General features: G+C 59.9%; 1 protein-coding gene across 2 annotated transcripts; it reads left to right on the top strand.

The window, feature by feature from the left end:
- The first annotated feature begins 7,106 nt into the window (after positions 1 to 7,106).
- On the top strand, positions 7,107 to 14,897 carry BCL7B (BAF chromatin remodeling complex subunit BCL7B). Of its 2 annotated transcripts, XM_044993494.1 has the most exons (6): positions 7,107 to 7,286; positions 10,251 to 10,326; positions 10,935 to 11,031; positions 12,889 to 13,059; positions 13,528 to 13,607; positions 14,287 to 14,593. In XM_044993494.1, the coding sequence occupies exons 1-6, from the start codon at positions 7,195 to 7,197 to the stop codon at positions 14,374 to 14,376; spliced, it is 606 nt and encodes a 201-aa protein (XP_044849429.1). In that variant the 5' UTR covers positions 7,107 to 7,194; the 3' UTR covers positions 14,377 to 14,593. The 2 variants fall into 2 exon arrangements, with proteins under 2 accessions (XP_044849429.1, XP_044849430.1); XM_044993495.1 differs by lacking the exons at positions 7,107 to 7,286; positions 10,251 to 10,326; positions 10,935 to 11,031 and adding an exon at positions 11,052 to 11,494 and having other exon boundaries at positions 14,287 to 14,897.
- Positions 14,898 to 17,270: the final 2,373 nt, after the last annotated feature.

Below are 17,270 nucleotides of genomic sequence, written 5' to 3'. Positions count from 1 at the left end.
CCTCCTCCCAACACCTTCTTTGTCCTCACCACCAGACCTTCCTCCTGATGTCTGATAACGCTTGTACTTCTCAGTCCTCCAGCAGTATGCCTACTCACTCTCAGCTTCTTGTTCCCAGTTCCTCACACACACCTCCTCTCATCTGGCTCCCATTGGCCAGGCTGGAGTGAGCCCTTTTATAGCATCAGAGGGGCCTTAATTAGAGCCATGTGCTTAACAGCCTCACCTGACTCTTAGCAGGTTAATTGGAGTCAGGTGTTTTCATTAGCCTGGAGCAGCTTGGTCACTCAGGGAACAGACGCTTGCTTCTCTAGTGGCCAGTAGTGTATCTCCCTTCTACTCCTCTGCTGTAGAGGGAAGGAGGGAGAGGGCTGCTGCTGTTCCTGCTGGGTATTGGGCCCTTGCTGCTGCTCCCCTGGCTGGGCTAGACACCACCACCCACCCTCTTTCTCTGCTACCTGGCTAGTGAACCCCCCCACCCTTGGTTGCTGCTGTTACTCCAACTGCAGACCCTTGGGGGGGGTGCTGGCCTGCTCCTCAGAGGAGGGGAGTGCAGGACCCCAGCTCCAGCCCTTGTTGTACCACCACCACCACCACCTGAGTGGGGTCCCTCCTGCCTGGCCACCAGACTGCCACCTGGAGCTGCTGTGTTTGCTGCTGGAGCCCTGAGGAGGAGAAGAAGAGGACTGCCTGCTGCTGGGGAATGCTCAGAGGCTCTGAAGACCACCGTGGAGGGGGCACTTAAGGACTGAGTATTTTTTGAACTGTGCTCTTGTGGTGGGGGTTTGGACTGTGCTTGTGAGGACACCGGGGGTGTGGTGTGGAGCCCACCCCCGGTCTGTGTCCCTCTTCACCCCCACCACCATTGTTGCCCCCTCCACCACCCTTGCTGGCTGTTTTCCATCTGCCTCGACCTCCTGCCTCTGGGACTGAGCTGCTCACCTGGCTTGCCACACCTACTTCCACCGTTTGGGCCTGCAGCAGCAGCCAGCCTAACATTGACTTTTGCACAAGTGCTCATGGGCGCCCCCCCCACCCCCTGGGCTGACCCCCTCTCCTTTGTGACAGGCCCCCCGCGACTTTATCCCTTGCTACCTCTCCCGTTTGCCCTTGCAGCCTTTGCCCCTGCCCAACCTCGGCTTCAGGGTGTTTGCCTGCCCCGCCCGTTTCCCTCTGCAGCCCTGATTGTCCTGCCCCAGCCCTGAAGCCAGCCCCTTGGTCCCTCCGCCCCATTCCCAACTCGATTCTTTTCCCCCTACCCTGTGGTTCCCCCAGCCCTGATTAGCCCCTCCCTTCATGCACCCATGCCCCCTCCCACGCGCTTGTGCCCCTCCTGTTTGTTTACCCTTGTTCACTGCACTCCTCTATCCCGTTATCACCCCCGATCCCCTAGTGCAGCTAGAGGAGCCGGACTTCCCCTCTGAGTCAGTGACTGACACCCTCCCCCGTAAGTCCTTGATAGCTCCCCACGCCCATTTAGCCCTCCCCTTCTGGTGCCCTCCTCCCCTGCCTCCAGCCTAGCAGGGAGGGGTGGTTGCCTCCTCCCCCTCCCCGCTCTCATTATGGCAGGGTACACGGCGGGGGAGACTCCTCGCGATGCTCCCACTGCCCCTCTTTCACCTGCCCCCGCATCCATTCCCCAAGCCTCTACGTCAACCGCCGCTGCCGGTCCACCTGCCACCACCCCCACTGGGGCACCGGCAGCGGCAAGTACCAGGGAAATCTCCGCTGCTGCCACATCCCTCGCCCCTTCTGATTCGGGGGGAGCCCCCCCAGCCGGCAGGAAAGGTCAGGGGAGAAAGAAGGGTAAGGGCCCCGCTAAAAAAAACAGGCCCTCCAGGGCAGGGGCTACCTCCGTTGCCACAGCCCCGCTACCGGCCGCGGCATCCCTCCCCGCTGCTCCCTCCACCAGCTCTGTGGATGCCCCTCCTCCGGCCCCCAGGGCATACGCCCAGGTGGCGGCGGCCCCCCTGCCTGCTGCTACTCCTCCGACCACCGCTTCCACTACCGTCTACAGTGGCCGGGGCCCCTTCCCCACCTTGACCAGGAAGCACGGCGTCCGTTGCCTCCTGGTGCCCACCTCGCCCCATGTGGAGACCTACGTGCGGGCGCTGGCGAGGGTGGTGGGGCTCCCGACCATCATGGCGGCCTCCAAAATGTACCGAAGGGTAGTCTTCTTCCTAGCATCGGAGGCCGCCGCTCAGGAGGCAGTAGAGACAGGCCTGGCGGTGGGGGGCGTTTGTCCCCCTGGAGCCATTGGAAGACCTGGGGGTCTGCTTAATCCTGACCTCCGTCCCTCCCTTCCTGCCCAATGCCGCCCTGCTGCCCGCCCTTTCTGCCTTGGGGCACCCTATCTCTGTCATCAGCCCTCTCCCGTTGGGCTGCAAAGACCCTGCCCTCCATCACGTCCTCTCGTTCCGCTGGCAAGTGCGGCTTCAATTGCCGCCAGCGGTGTGATGGAGAGGCGCTCGAGGGGTCCTTCTTGGTCCCCTACGAGGGAGCCCGGGGGCATTATTCTATGGGGGAGGCCCAGTGCTACCTCTGCCAGGCGATAGGGCACATCCAGAGGGACTGCCCCTTGGCCCGGCACAGAGGAGTGTCCGGGACCCCCAAGCCCCAGCAAGGCGCCGGCCCTGTCACCGCCAATGCCCCTGGCTGCCCGGCACCCGAAGCTGCCCCTCCTCCTTCCCAGTCCACCTCTGCTCCTGCTCGGGCCCAAGGGGTACTCTTCCCAGTGCACCCAGACAAGCGGGAGAGCCCCGCCTCCGCTGTCTGCGAACTGGCAGGGCCTGTGGAGGAGGGTGCGGCGGAGATACCACCCGGCACGGGAGAGGGCCCGCCCCAGGGAGACTCCTCCCTCCTACATGCTGCCTCACCGAGTCCCTGAGCCATCACCCTTGCCCCCCGACCTGACCCCTGTTAGCCAGCCCCCAGATGATGCCATGGAGGACTGGTCCTTAGTGCAGGGGAAGCCTGGCAAGCGGAAGGCTCGGGCCCCTTTCCATCCTTCAGATTCGGAGATCCCCCAGAAAAGCAGGAAGGGAGGCACCGATGCTGAGCCTTCCGCTTTGCCCCAACTCCCATTCGTTGGTGCCAGCTGGGAACAACGTGGCAGCACCGGAAGGTAACATCGCCCCTCCTCCAGGGTCCCTTCCTATGGAAGCCCCCGATGGAGCCCCTCTTGCCCTCCTACCTTCCGAAGCCCCTGCGAGCACCAAGGTGAGCGTCACTTCGGGTGCTGGCGGGGGGAACTCTGGGGTGGTGGAAGAGGATCTCCCCTCCATCTATGAGGAGATCGAGGCCCTGGGGATGACCCTCTGCCAGCGGGCCTCGATCTGAGCGACCTCACCCCGGTTCCTCTTTCCCCGGGTTCCCTTCCCCTAACCGTTGCTTCTGCTCCCACCTCTGAGGGTCCCCTGGAGTCTTCCATTTGCCCGGCCACAAGTGGCACCCCGCTGATGGCCGCCGAGCCTATTGAGGCGACGGCCGGTGCCACTTAGGTGTCCCTCTTAGGTGGGGTGCAACCGACCTCCTTCCCAGACGGGGACCCCACTGACGGCCATCCATCTCCAGATGCCGTGGCTGCCACACCAGCTGTAGTGGCTGAGCCTGGCATCATTGAGGGTCCCCTTCCCACTCCCCAGATTCCTGATCCGGACTGAGAGGGGAAACCTTCCAGCGGCCCAACTACTGAGGCTCGGGATCCTGCTTCTGCCCCCCTCCCCAATTCTGTTCCTGATCCCTGCCCTGTCCCTGATGCCAGCCCCGTCCTTGTCCCCTCCACTTCCCATGCTGCCATTGCCAGCCCTGGAGCTGACTCCTTCCCACAGGATACCCCCCAGGGAGCGGCCTCTGTATTTCCCTGTCCCGACCCACCAGGGGCTGCTGTTTTTCCTCCACCACTCCCTGTTGAATCGGGGAGCGGGGCAGGCAGTGTGGCGTCAGCCCATCGGATGCCACGTCGGGGGTCTGCCCCCTGCCTGCCCACCTCGGCAGGGGTCCCACTGGGGGACAGTCGTCGATCGGTAACCCCACCCCCCCATACGCTGAGAGATGAGCTGCGGGAGTTCCTTGAGGACGTCCGTGGCTCCCGTAACAAGGTCCAGCTTGTGCTCCAGCGGTGGGGGGATTTCCATCAGATCCTCCGGGCCACGAGGGCCCTCATGGGGGAGGGTAAGAGGACCGGGAAGCAGGCCGCCGCCGCAGCCTACCAGCGGGTCCGCCTCTTCCATGATTCCTTACTCACCTACGGGGTAGGTCACGGATTGCTGTGCGGCCTGACGGAGGCCGTGGGCGTGTCTGCCGGCGAGGATCCCCCCGACCCCTCCTCATGGCTCCGATCATCTTTGCAACATTAAACACCCGGGGCTGTAGGATGGGTCTCCGCTTTGCCCGCCCACTTCCTGGATACCAACGGGACTACTCTGCTGTTCCCAACTGGCCTGGGTCTATCACACTACATTAAGGGAACAGTAAGGTTGCAAAGTCATGCACACAAAAGTTAGGAAATGCCAGAGTTAAGTGTGCTTTGTGCATCTGCATGCAACCTTAACTTTTGATATTTCCTAACTTTCGGGTGTGTGACGTTGCAAACTAAATGTTTTTTTAATGTAGTTCTTTGTGTGTAATTTCCTAGCTTTTTAAAACAGCAAAGTGAAAAAAAATTCCATCATGTGGCATCATACTAACACCTATGTGCTCGATTAGCAGGATTTAAACCTTTACATCTGCCATCCCAACCTCTGCCACTTGAGCTAGTAAGTGACTGATAGCAGTGGTAGGCTGTGATTCTCTGTGGACCAGCAGTAGAGGAGGATGGGACTCTTTGCCAGTGGGTTTCACAGATATTTGCTGATAGCAGAGAAATGGTTGGCAACTATAGTTTCGGTGAGTCCTATTAAAACGGAGCAAATTGAAGCCACCCTAATTTTTATGTAAAAATAGCAAGATCCTAATGCTGGCAATATACAACCCTTAGAACCACACTGCTTGCAGCAAAGTTGGGATTTTATGTGAAGCTATAGAGTGAGTACACTGTTTGAAAGAAGTGCCAGTACTGCGTTTATTGGCCAAAGAAGATAAATGATGCAGCCTGGTAAAAAATTTCCCTACTTCCACGCTCAGAGGACTCTACTTGTCAGTGTAATAGTGAGACTGTCTAATTTCCTCATGAGCTGAAATAGGAAGTAAGAGAAAAGCACCTGCTGTAGAATTTAATCACGTGAACCTTGCTCTGTCTGTGAAATGCGATCTCAGTAAGTAGTCTGAACAAGCCCTAAAACTTGACAAGTGATTTTAGTGTATTAGGGGAAGGTATAAAACTGGACAAAAGCATCAGAGAACAACACATGGCTAGCAGGACCCTGGACTAGATGGGACCTATTAACAGGGAGTGATGGATTTCCATTGGTGTATTCCTAGGTGTGTGACAGCTGTTGTCCCCAGACACCACATGGTCAAAGTGCCCTGAGCAGACACATTGAAACGCTGCTGTGAAGGGGGCATTTTGCTCTGTGGCTGCCCTGCTAATCGACTCGGGGCTGCCAGTGGGTGCGGAGCACACTCTATTTTTTTTCTGTGGGTGCTCCAGGGCTGGAACCTATGGGGTTTTGGGTAGAGGGGGGCTGTGTGGCATGGCATAGGCCAACCCTGGAGAGGAAGGGGCAGGCTGGCAGCACAGGGCTGGGCGGGTGACTGTGTGCCTGGCAACTGCCAGCTTGTAAATAGTGTCCTCACACTCGGCTGGGCAGAGCAGGGCTGCTCCTGCCACGCCCCATCGCCCCTGGCTGGCCCCTCGCCCCGGGGACTGACCTCCCCACGCCGCGCCCCATCGCCCCTGGCTGGCCCCTCGCCCCGGGGACTGACCTCCCCGCGCCACGCCCCATCGCCCCTGGCTGGCCCCTCGCCCCGGGGACTGAGCTCCCTGCGCCACGCCCCATCGCCCCTGGCTGGCCCCTCGCCCCGGGGACTGACCTCCCCGCGCCACGCCCCATCGCCCCTGGCTGGCCCCTCGCCCCGGGGACTGAGCTCCCTGCGCCACGCCCCATTGCCCCTGACTGGCCCCTCGCCCCGGGGACTGAGCTCCCCGCGCCACGTCCCGTTGCCCCTGGCTGGCCCCTCGCTCCGGGGACTGACCTCTCCGCACCACGTCCCGTTGCCCCTGGCTGGCCCCTCGCCCCGGGGACTGAGCTCCCCGCGCCACGTCCCGTTGCCCCTGGCTGGCCCCTCGCTCCGGGGACTGACCTCTCCGCACCACGTCCCGTTGCCCCTGGCTGGCCCCTCGCCCCGGGGACTGAGCTCCCCGCGCCACGCCCCATCGCCCCTGGCTGGCCCCTCGCCCCGGGGACTGAGCTCCCTGCGCCACGCCCCATTGCCCCTGACTGGCCCCTCACCCCGGGGACAGACCTCCCCGCGCCACGTCCCATCGCCCCTGGCTGGCCCCTCGCCCTGGGGACTGAGCTCCCTGCCCCGTCGCCCCTGGCTGGCCCCTCGCCCCGTTGCCCCTGGCTGGCCCCTCGCCCCGGGGACTGAGCTCCCTGCCCCGTCGCCCCTGGCTGGCCCCTCGCCCCGTTGCCCCTGGCTGGCCCCTCGCCCCGGGGACTGAGCTCCCTGCCCCGTCGCCCCTGGCTGGCCCCTCGCCCCGGGGACTGAGCTCCCTGCCCCGTCGCCCCTGGCTGGCCCCTCGCCCCGTTGCCCCTGGCTGGCCCCTCGCCCCGGGGACTGAGCTCCCTGCCCCGTCGCCCCTGGCTGGCCCCTCGCCCCGGGGACTGACCTCTCCGCACCACGCCCCGTCGCCCCTATGGGGGCCCACAAACATGCTTGGTGCCAGGCCCTGCTGCTGACCTTTCGACCCTCGGCAGTACCTCTACCGTGTCCACCGCGGGTCGGGGGCACGTCCCTCCCTGCGAGGAGCTGATTTCCTCCGGGGCGATTCTCCGTCACCCAAAACAGCGGCATCGGGGCCCCTTTCGCACCTCCTCCCTACACGCGTAGGCCCAAGGAGGGCGCGGGCGGAGCTGCGCATGTGCACTGAGTAACAGTGCTCTTCCCTCACGCTCCCTTCCCCTTGGCGGGCGGAGCGGGCGCGCTGACGTATTACGCGCGGGTTGTAGGTGGGGCGGGTCGCGCGCATGCGCGGGGGACGGGTCGTGGCGGCGGTGCTGCGGAGCCGTGGTTGCCGGGGCTGCGGACGCCATGTCGGGCCGCTCGGTGCGAGCTGAAACCCGCAGCCGCGCCAAAGATGACATCAAAAAAGTGATGGCGGCCATCGAGCGGGTCCGCAAATGGTGAGAGGCGGGGTCTGGGGGGCGGGGCCTCGAAGCCTGTAGCCAATCACCGTGCCTCATCGGCTTCAGTGGTGGGACTCCGATGGAGACTAGCCAATCAAAGCGCCTCGAGAGCCAGCGGGCGGGGCCAGCTGGGGGAACATCCAATTACCTCCCCTTACGGTTTGAGAGGGGCGGGGACACGAAGAGCAGCCCGATTGGCAGGGGCTACGCCCAATCACAACTCCCTCCAGGCGTGCTCCTCTTCGGGGCTTGTAGAGGGACATGCTCCGCGGTCAATCAGGCCCCGCGGGCTGAGGAGGCGGACTCTTGTGTTACCATGGCCCCCGGGTTGCCCGCCCACACTGACCCAACCTGTCCCGTGTAACGCAGGGTTATTGGCCGGGTGGGAGCGGCCCGTCGCCCGGGACGCCGAGGCCCAGCGTCGCAGGCCGGGCTCTGCCCCGCCGCTGACTTTGTACCTGGCCAGCCCCTGCCCTCGCCGTGCCTCAGTTCCCGCGCTGGTGTGACGGTGCTCGGCGGCGGGTGGGGAGGCTGCAGGTGCGTGGGGCGGTGTTACGCCCCGCCCGTCTCTTGTGGCGGTCGGGACCGGGGCCTGGGCTCGGGGGTCGTGGCTGGCGCGGGAACGTGATGGGTGGGAGAGACCTGACCCAGTGTAGCTGCTGCGCTGGAGCCGGATGCCCGGCTCTGGGCCCCCCACAGTGCGGTTCGCAGGACTGAGTCCGTTACAGGTTTGACCGCCTCCCGTCAGGGCCTGTCACGTGACGGGTGGATCCTCAATCGGTTGAGGAACTAGTTCACGCTGCTTCTGCTTAGCCAAAGCGCTGGGCGATGGTAGGGGCTGCAGCTATTTTCGGGCAAGGCAGTCCCAAAACAGAGCTGTACAGAACAGTAACAATCTCTCCCCAAGAGGCTGGGAGAGGGGTAGTGTAGAGGTCCCCCGTGTCCTGTCCTTACAGCAGTTAAAACTCTGGGGGAGAATAGCAGGGGTCATTACACAAGGTAGAGCCCCTGAGTAGGGATTAGAGCTGGGCAAATAACTGTCTTTTCAGGTCACTGGCAATTCCAAATGTTAGAAAGGAAATATTTTGTTCCAGTTTTGGGGTATTTTAAACTGTTTACAAAAAAAAAGTATGTGGAAAGTATGTCACAGAATCTAGGTAGTCACCTGCCTTATACTCAATAGCCCAGTGATTAGGGCACTCAACTGGGATGCAGGGGATGTGGGTTTAAGTCCCTGCTTCAAAGTAGGTGTTTTTCCCTTAGTGTCCCATATCCCTAACCACCAGGCTATGGGATGTTCTGGAGTGGGTGTCTGTCAGTCTCTTGTCAAAGCTGTTCCACTGTGGCTAAATAGTTAGTAATTGGAGCAGAGGCGGGAAGGTGGGAGTGCCATCAGGCTAGAGCGTTACCCTCCCCTATACTTGCTCTGGCACAATGACTATTTGAGTATTTTATAAAAAGTGAAACTGCTTCTGCAGGAGAGCCTCCCACCCCCTTCCCCAGTACCTAATGGCCCAAAGACAGTTCCCTTAGATGGTGGAGGCCCTAGTTCAAGTCCTTTTGCTTTGGAGCAAGGATTCAAACATAGGTCTCCCTATGGTCTCTCCTCAGGTAGCCCTGGGCTATTGGATGTCATAAGAGGGGATATCACTTCCTTCATTTTGGGAATGGTACCCAAGGCCCCTATTTATCCCACCATCCCAAACTGCTTCCCACCCTCTGCAAAGTGCTGAAAGCCCCATCCACACCTGCCAAAACCTCCAGCTTCCTCCACCTTGACAACTTTAGGAAGCAGTTATTCATTGTCAACGCACAAATCTGCAGCATATTGAAAATAGAGGAATACACTGAATTTAATATCCAAATGACTAGCACAGGTTACTGCATTATTATTTCAGTAGCACCCACAATGTGTTAAATGCTGTTCTAATACAAAAGACCACCTCCTGCCCCAAAGAGCTTACGGTATTGATTGATTAATTCACAATTGTGTCAGAGAGAGAAGTCATGGGTAACTTTCAGACAGATGGAGGGGGCTTCCCCTAGTCAAAGTTCCCCTGAGCCAAGAGCTCAGCAGGCTGACAGTTAAGGTACATCAGTTTCATAGCCAATGGTTTAATGTGGCCAGCACCACATTCAGGTGCCTTTGACTGCCTTAACCCACTGGCTCAGGCACACATTTTGCAGTTGGGTGAACTGGAGGTAGCCTTTCAGTGTGAGATCAAGCAAAACTTAAACCTGTGATTGCAGTAAAAGCCCATGGAAGTGGAACACCAGGGTGCCCAAGTTTTCATGGTTTTCTTTACAATCCCAAGGGCCCACAGACCAGTGTATATCAACTCCTGCTCTGAGATCCTCTGCAGAATGTCTAACTCTCCCATCCCCAGTCAACCACTACTTTCTTACCCTTGTTTCAGCAAGGAGGGATTGATTCCCTCACTGCAAACCAGCTCTGCAGGCAGAGTGCAGATTTTGACACCGCTGCACCTTGGCCCTGGTGATGGGAAGGTGAGAAGCACCAGTATAAAAACTGGGAAAGAAAGAGAGCCATGCTGAGCATCTGAGTGAGCAGAGACCCCCTCTCTTTTCCAGCCAAGTCAGTGGGCTAGGAAAGCCCTGCTCTGGAAATAATGGGGAAAAGGCCCATTCTGGGGGGTCAAGGAGATAATAGTCCCACAACCCCTGATTCCAGAGGAGTGTTTGTATTCCTAGCCCTCAGTGGTCCCCTAGCACCTTTGCTGCTGCTGTTGCTTTTCTGGAGAGTTTTGTGGTGAGATTGTGTCCATTTCACTCCGTTTCTCATCCTGCCTAGGTAAGTGTATGCAGAAGTAGCAGCACAGGCATGATCCTGAGCTGAATTTAATAGCTGGGTCCTGAGTAACTGCCAGGGCTTCCTTGGTTGTGTGGTTGGGAGAGGTGGTTGGCTCTGTTGGTTGTAACCCGTCTCCTGCTTGGTGGTAGGGAGAAGAAGTGGGTGACGGTGGGAGACACATCCCTTCGGATATTCAAGTGGGTGCCTGTAGCAGACAGTAAGGAGGTAAGTGCTGGGTCTGCTGTAAGGAATGCTCTTAAGGATTGTGTGCGCTGGCTGGAGAGAAGGAGGCCACGCCTCACTGCTGACGGGGACGGACTCTAGTTCTGCCCTTCAGAATGTCATCCCAGCTCCCACCAGGAAGGTCTGGTCTTGAGGATCTCCTCTGCATGGCTCAAACAAACCCGTGGGGCTCCCAGAAAAACAAAGGGTGTAGTTTCCCCTGGCTGCCCCTCGCTAGTCAGAGAACAGTGAACAAATTGTTGCTTTTCTAAGGGGGTCTCTAGGACGGGAGTTTTGGGGCTGATGAGTCTTTGGCCAGTGTGCTCACTGGGAAATCCCCAGAGAGGATCTGGAAGGCAAAACCTTCCTTTTGCAATGGACTTCAGGCTCGGGGGTAGGCCGAGCAATCCACACAGCATCTGTGATGTGATGTAGCCCCCCATTCGCTGCACTTGTGGCCTGGGCAGGTACAGTGTCCATAGGCGAATGCCCCTCTGGCTCTGTGCTGTTGCTGCTGCCTGGGGAGGGCAGTGCTCCACAAGGGCCTGCTGTCTCTCTCCCCTCTGCTTGCTGAGTATGACTCTGTTAATCTCATGTTCTCTCTCTCCAAGAAAGAGAAGTCCAAAACAAGTAGCAGCGCTGCCCGAGAACCCAATGGCTTCCCAGTGGACTCATCTGCCAACTCCTCCCTCCTCCTGGAGTTCCAGGGTGAGTCTGCCTACCCTCAGAACGCGGGCTGGCAGGAGGAGGGCACTGCTGCCATTCACACCAAGAGGACTTTGTAAATATTGAGGTGTCATTAGTATCTATGTCTTGCATATCCCCCCAGGAGCAATGCAGATTTCCACAAGGGCTATTATTCTGACACGTAAGAACGGACATATTGCGTCAGACCAATGGTTCATCTAGCCTAGTATCCTGTCTTCTGACAGTGTCCAATGCCTGGTGCCCCAGAGGAAATGAACAGAACAAGCAATTATTGGAAGTTGGAAGCTAGGAACACAGAGCATGGGCTTGAATACCTGCCTATCCTGCTTCGACTCCCTTCTCTCCAGTGTCTGCTGTGGGGAGAGGCTGTTAGCGGCCTGCAGCCAGCACACCCTGTCCTACACCACTCCCTGCAGCGACTGGCACAGGGATCTCCTCCACTGTTATGATGAAGCCCTTCTGGGTATGTTCCACTTTAGGACAGTGGCTCGCAAACGTTTTACCGAAACGACCCGCCAGCTGCGTTTTGTCTTTTTTAGCGATCCGCCCAGAGTCCAAATTCATGGGTGGGTGTGTGTGCGCAAAATCATAGGTCAGCCTCCTCCTCCTCCGCTGCTTTCTCTGTCCTCGCCCTCCCAAGGGGCACCGACCCCCTGCAGCTGCAGATGTGGCCAGGCCAAACATGAGCAAGTGGTGCTGTGACCCCATGAGCCAGGTTGCAAAACCCAGAGCATGGCGCTGTGCCCAGCCCCACAGGACACGAGCCATCGCTGCAGGGTGAGTGTGGGGCAGGCTTGCTCTCAACCCCTGCCCCTTCAGGGCCTCTCCTTGAAAAGGCTGCTGTAGGAATCCTAGGAGCAGGGGGGTAGTCCTGGGGCTTCCAGGTAGCCTTTTTGTGTCTCACAGCAGGGGTTGCAGGCAGGAAAGGGGACTGTGCCCAGAGGCATCTGTCCTTCAGCTCATCTGGGTGGAGACCAGTGGAGGCAGCACCATTATTTTACCCCCGAGTCTGTGGTGGATCCAGGATGGATTTTAATATTAAGGCCAGTCTTGCTCCTTGGCCCATTCCATTCAGCCATAAGGCTTTAGGAGCAATGGAGGTCTCAGCCCCAGGAACACTCTGTGATGAAAGGATTCGGGGAGGAGATGTGCTCTGGCATTTCTCTACCCCTCCAGTTCTATCAAAGGCAATTCCAAGGTCTCCGGAGCTCATAAGCTGCTGAGAACTCTGGCCTCTCTGCGCCTCTGTAGGCAGAGTGGAAAGGCCTCAGCATCCCATGGCCATGCACACTCTGTGGTTGGCTGCATGCCGAGGGGAGGTGTACAGGAGACTTGGCTAGCCTGAGGCCACCTGGCCTGTATTCCCTGATGTGCTCTGTGACTATACCTGGCAGAGCAGGGGTCCCGGCTGGGGATGGGAGTCTGAGGGTCCAGCCAATCACTTCACGGTGATGTCAGACAGTGGGACAGGAACCACTACAGCCTGGGAACTGCTACTGAACAGCTTTGTGTCCCATTCCCACGTCAGGTGCTCTTTGCTCAGCAAACGCCGCAGGACCCCTCCTCTGCCTGCTCTCTCTTCCCATGCTTGGGCCTTTCCTTCTCTCGGAGGAGTGGTATCCTGGGGATTGACCATATAACTAACCCTGGAAATCCAGGGCAGCCTAGCATACACGGTTTAGGAGCCCCATAGGGAGAGGTGGGTGCAGAGCCCTTCTGCTGGCATGGGAATCCTCCCTGCTCCCTTGGGTCATTCTCTGTGGGTGCTATCTTTCAGTGCTGCCCCCCTTGCTGGGCTTCTTGTGTTACTGCAGCTGTGAGCCAGGCATCCCCGCTAACATGCTGATGGTTTTTCAGATGAGACCAGTAACCAGAGCTCCTTGTCGGACGTTTACCAGCTCAAGGTCGACAGCAGCCCAAACTCGAGCCTCAGCCCCCAACAGAGCGAGTCAATGAGTCCTGCACATACGTCCGACTTCCGCACGGACGATTCGCAGCCACCTACGCTGGGGCAGGAGATCCTGGAAGGTATGATGCGGCCAGCTGCATTGGGAGAGGAGATGCTGGCGGGGGTGGGCCCTAAGAAAGGTGCAGTTCAGCCAGCCATTCTGGGCCTGGTGAGCCCTGGGAGAAGCACAGTGCAGCTGCCCATGATGGGCTGGGTGAATTTCTGCTCCTGCCCCAGGAGGGCATTTGCTGCCATGTTCCTGTGCAGGAAGCATGGCTGGGCATGTTTGCAGCAGCACTGCTATGTTAATGCTGCTGCGTGTCCAACATGGTGCTGGCTTTTCCTAGGCCTCTCTGTGGTGCAAGGGCAGCAGAGACCTGAATGCCCTGTAGGCATGGTGCTCCCCACTGAGTCCTGGGAGTATGTTGTGCCTGCAGGCAAAGGGGCAGTAGCTGGCTGGCTCACTTGGTGAGGCCAGGCAGAGCTCTTGCTGCTAACATCAGGCTCACAGGGCCAGCACATCCGTAATCCTCTCCCTTCACTTCCAGAGCCCTGCTTGCCTTCCTCGGAAGTTGCAGATGAGCCTCCCACTCTCACGAAGGAGGAGCCTGTCCCTCTTGAGACTCAGGTAAGGGGAAGGGGAACCAGAGGCCTTCCCTACATATATACTGGCTCAAACTACACCCTTCATCCCTCTGGTGCGTTGACTCTGAAACCTAACAATGGCACATGATGTGTCAGCATTATGAACTGTTTCACTGCTGCCCATTTGAGCAGAAGTATCCAGCTAATATACTTTCCCCACAGTTTTGGGCTGCCCTCTGCCCAGCTTCTCCAACTGTTTCTGTGCTGCAGTTTTGAGCTGTGAGTGCCAAAATCGATAGTGCCTGGAAAACTGAAAATGTGGGGACAGCCTGAAAGGATCACAATAAATATCCCGGGTCACTGCCCTGAGCCTGCTGTTCTTATCAGGTGCAGTTCATTAATATGCTTCCCTGTGTCAGGTCATTGGAGCTGCCCCAACCAGAGGCCTGGCCTCAGAAGTGCGAGCATTTGCCATGGAGTATCCTGGGCCTTGAATCCAGGCATGGCACTGCTGGGAGCAAGCCTGTGCTGTTGGTGCCACTAGTGGCCCAGGCAGGATGCTATGGGCCACTGAGCCTCATGGTCGGAAAGTAGCCTCTGCCCTTCCCTTCAGTGTTGTTGACTCCCTGTGAGCAGAGACCCCAGGGCCGTGGCAGAGTTGTGCGCAGAGCTGGGAGCTGCATCCCGCATCGCCCATGACCTCTGCTTTCTTGCTGTTCCAGGAAACTGAAGAGGAGGATTCTGGGGCGCCGCCTCTGAAGAGGTTTTGTGCTGATCAGAACTCTGTGTGCCACACAGCCTCGGAGAGCTAGGGATGGGCCCCTCCCGCCAGCTCCCCACACCCCGCTGCAGAGCCCTCTCCTGGGACAGGCCCCTCCTGGCAGCCCCCGCAGAGCCGGCCCGCCCTCCCCAGGGACACGGGCCCCTCCCGCCAGCCCCCCGCAGAGCCGGCCTGCCCTCCCCAGGGACGGGCCCCTCCCGCCAGCCCCCCGCAGAGCCGGCCTGCCCTCCCCAGGGACGGGCCCCTCCCGCCAGCCCCCCGCAGAGCCGGCCTGCCCTCCCCAGGGACGGGCCCCTCCCGCCAGCCCCCCGCAGAGCCGGCCTGCCCTCCCCAGGGACACGGGCCCCTCCCGCCAGCACCCCACAGAGCCGGCCTGCCCTCCCCAGGGATGGGCCCCTCCCGCCAGCCCCCCGCAGAGCCGGTCTGCCCTCCCCAGGGACGGGCCCCTCCCGCCAGCCCCCCGCAGAGCCAGCCCGCCCTCCCCAGGGACGGGCTCTTCCCACCAACTCCCCGCAGAGCCAGCCTGCCCGCCCCCGGGACTGCCCGCCCGGCCCCCCCCCCCCCCGAGCCTGCCTGCCCTTCCCAGGGACAGGCCCCTCCCGGCAGCCCCCCACAGAGCCAGCCTGCCCTCCCCAGGGACAGCCCTTCCCTCTCCCCCCAGAGCCAGCCTGCCCTCCCCAGGGACGGGCCCCTCTCAGCAGCCCCCCACAGAGCCAGCCTGCCCTCCCCAGGGATGGGTTCTTCCCTCCAACTCCCCGCAGAGCCCACCTGCCCTCCCCAGGGACAGGCCCCTCCCACCAGCTCCCCACAGAGCCCACCTGCCCTCCCCAGGGACGGGCCCCTCCCACCAGCCCCCCACAGAGCCCACCTGCCCTCCCCAGGGACGGGCCCCTCCCTCCAGCCCCCCGCAGAGCCCACCTGCCCTTCCCAGGGACGGGCCCCTCCCACCAGCCCCCCGCAGAGCCCACCTGCCCTCCCCAGGGACGGGCCCCTCCCGCCAGCCCCCCGCAGAGCCAGTCTGTCCTCCCGAGGGATGGGCTCCTCCCGCCAGCCCCTCACAGAGGAACTAGTCTGTCCTTCCCTCAGAGACAGGCCAGGGCACCTCGCACCATCAGTACATGCAGACTTTTTCCCACTGATCTGTGCTGGTGCAGCAGGGGCAGAGCTGGTCATGCAGCCTTCTCGTGTGAGGGGCTGAGTCCTCTGGGTCTCCTGCTCTGCCCGGGCCCCACTCCCCAGGGATGGACCGCTCCCACCAGCCCCCCTGCTGCAGTGCCCGCCTCCCCTCCTCAGGGACGGGCCCCTCCCACCAGCTCCCCGTAGAACCCACCTGCCCTCCCCAGGGCCGGGCTGGGCGAGAACTGCAGCCCAGCAGATTTTGTTCCCCAGTTGCCGGGAATGGAAGAGCCGTTCCCACTGCACTAAGTAGTTTCTCTTCCCCCTTGTCCTGGAGCTTCCCCCAGTAAACAAGCCTCACTGATGGGCCAGGAGGGGTTAAGTGAGCATTCAGGGCATGGGACCTCCCAGAGCTGGAGCTCTGACATAGGCCTTCGCCCTGCGGGGCAGGAATCCCGAGCTGGGACACTGTGCAATAGCTGTTGGTTTAAGCCATTTGTGCTGGAGGAGACAGGAGCCCCTGCAGATGAGTGCGTCAGGGCACAGCCACTCCGCCAGGCATGTGCTCTGTACGTCTTGCCACTCCACCCCGGCCCCTGCAGGGTGGCAGCATTCAAGGGTGCAGGCTGTAGGCACAGAGCCCTTAGTATTGGATCCAGGGAGGTTGCCACCAGGTCCCTGGCTGGCTCTGCGCCTGGCATGGACCCGCGGTTCCTAACGTGAGCGCCCATGGAAGAGGCTGAGGCAGCATAGGGTTTCTTCAGCTTGAGGGTGGGGAGGTCCTGCTGTGAGGCCCATTCCAAGTCTACCTCAGGGACGAGGAAGGACACAGCAGGGGCTAGGGTCTCTCGCAGAAAACCCAGGGGCCTTGGTTCTCACTCTCCCAGCACTGTCAGGGTGGCGTCATTTCCCAGTGCACCCTTACACTGCCTGCCCTTGGTGCCTGGTCTGCACACCCTGGCACATTGCTCACCCGGCTCCCAGTCAGAGCTGCTCCCCAGGCTTGTTTACCATGGAGCTCCTGTCCCTCTCTCCAACGCCATGGACCTGTTCCCTCTTCGTTGCGATCTGCATGTCAAATAGAGTCTGTGATTGAGCCTCTGTTGAAGCCGAAGGCACCGGCTGTGCGTGGAAGTGGAGAGATATTTTAGCACTGAATAGAATATTTTTAAAATTAAACTATTTGAAATACAGTGTGTGAATTTCTCTGCAGCAGCCTGGAGAGGGCCGGATCCCCACCGTTCTCTCCATGGACCTCTGTGAGGGCAGGAGCAACAGGACACAGGGACAGCATCTCGCTTGGGAAGGGGTGTCAGGGGCTGCTGTGTTCACGTCTTTGAGTGGATGCAGCTGCGTATTCCACTTACTGTGTGTGCCCTGTGTGCCGGAGCTGAAGGATTTTCCCAGCAGTACCCCTAGAAGGGCAGGGCTCACACTGTGTGGCCATAGCCCCTCCCCTGGCTGTATAAGGCGGTACTGCCTTGACCCCCCGTACAGTTTCTTCTTACCACCCATGGCTGGAGTTGCAGCACTCTGTGCGTTTTACCTCACACTCTACTTAGTGACGTTTCAAGTTGTATGTATGCGGTTCATTAGGACCGTAGTACAGTGTGTGTTAAGTTACTATCAGGTGTAGGTTGTGTTTTCCTGGGATGCACCCCATCAGCATTTAAACATTGTCCATTGAGCAAGGGGCATCCCCACTAACAATCCCCACACACGGTGCTGCTTGTGTCCAGGCACAGCCCATATCAAGGTGCGCTGTTCCATTTGCACTTCGTTCGCTACGCACACTCAGGTGGCGAGGGA

The sequence above is a fragment of the Mauremys mutica genome, chromosome 19 (assembly GCF_020497125.1).
Source record: "Mauremys mutica isolate MM-2020 ecotype Southern chromosome 19, ASM2049712v1, whole genome shotgun sequence".
NCBI classification, from domain to species: domain Eukaryota; kingdom Metazoa; phylum Chordata; order Testudines; family Geoemydidae; genus Mauremys; species Mauremys mutica.
This window is presented reverse-complemented; position numbering and strand designations above follow the sequence as displayed.

Excerpts from the sequence above, each read along its gene's own strand:
- BCL7B (XM_044993494.1), top strand. The coding sequence starts at position 7,195 with ATGTCGGGCCGCTCGGTGCGAGCTGAAACCCGCAGCCGCGCCAAAGAT. Across the intron at positions 11,032-12,888 it reads CCTCCTCCTGGAGTTCCAGG|ATGAGACCAGTAACCAGAGC; the intron begins GTGAGTCTGCCT and ends ATGGTTTTTCAG. Across the intron at positions 13,608-14,286 it reads CTGTCCCTCTTGAGACTCAG|GAAACTGAAGAGGAGGATTC; the intron begins GTAAGGGGAAGG and ends TTGCTGTTCCAG.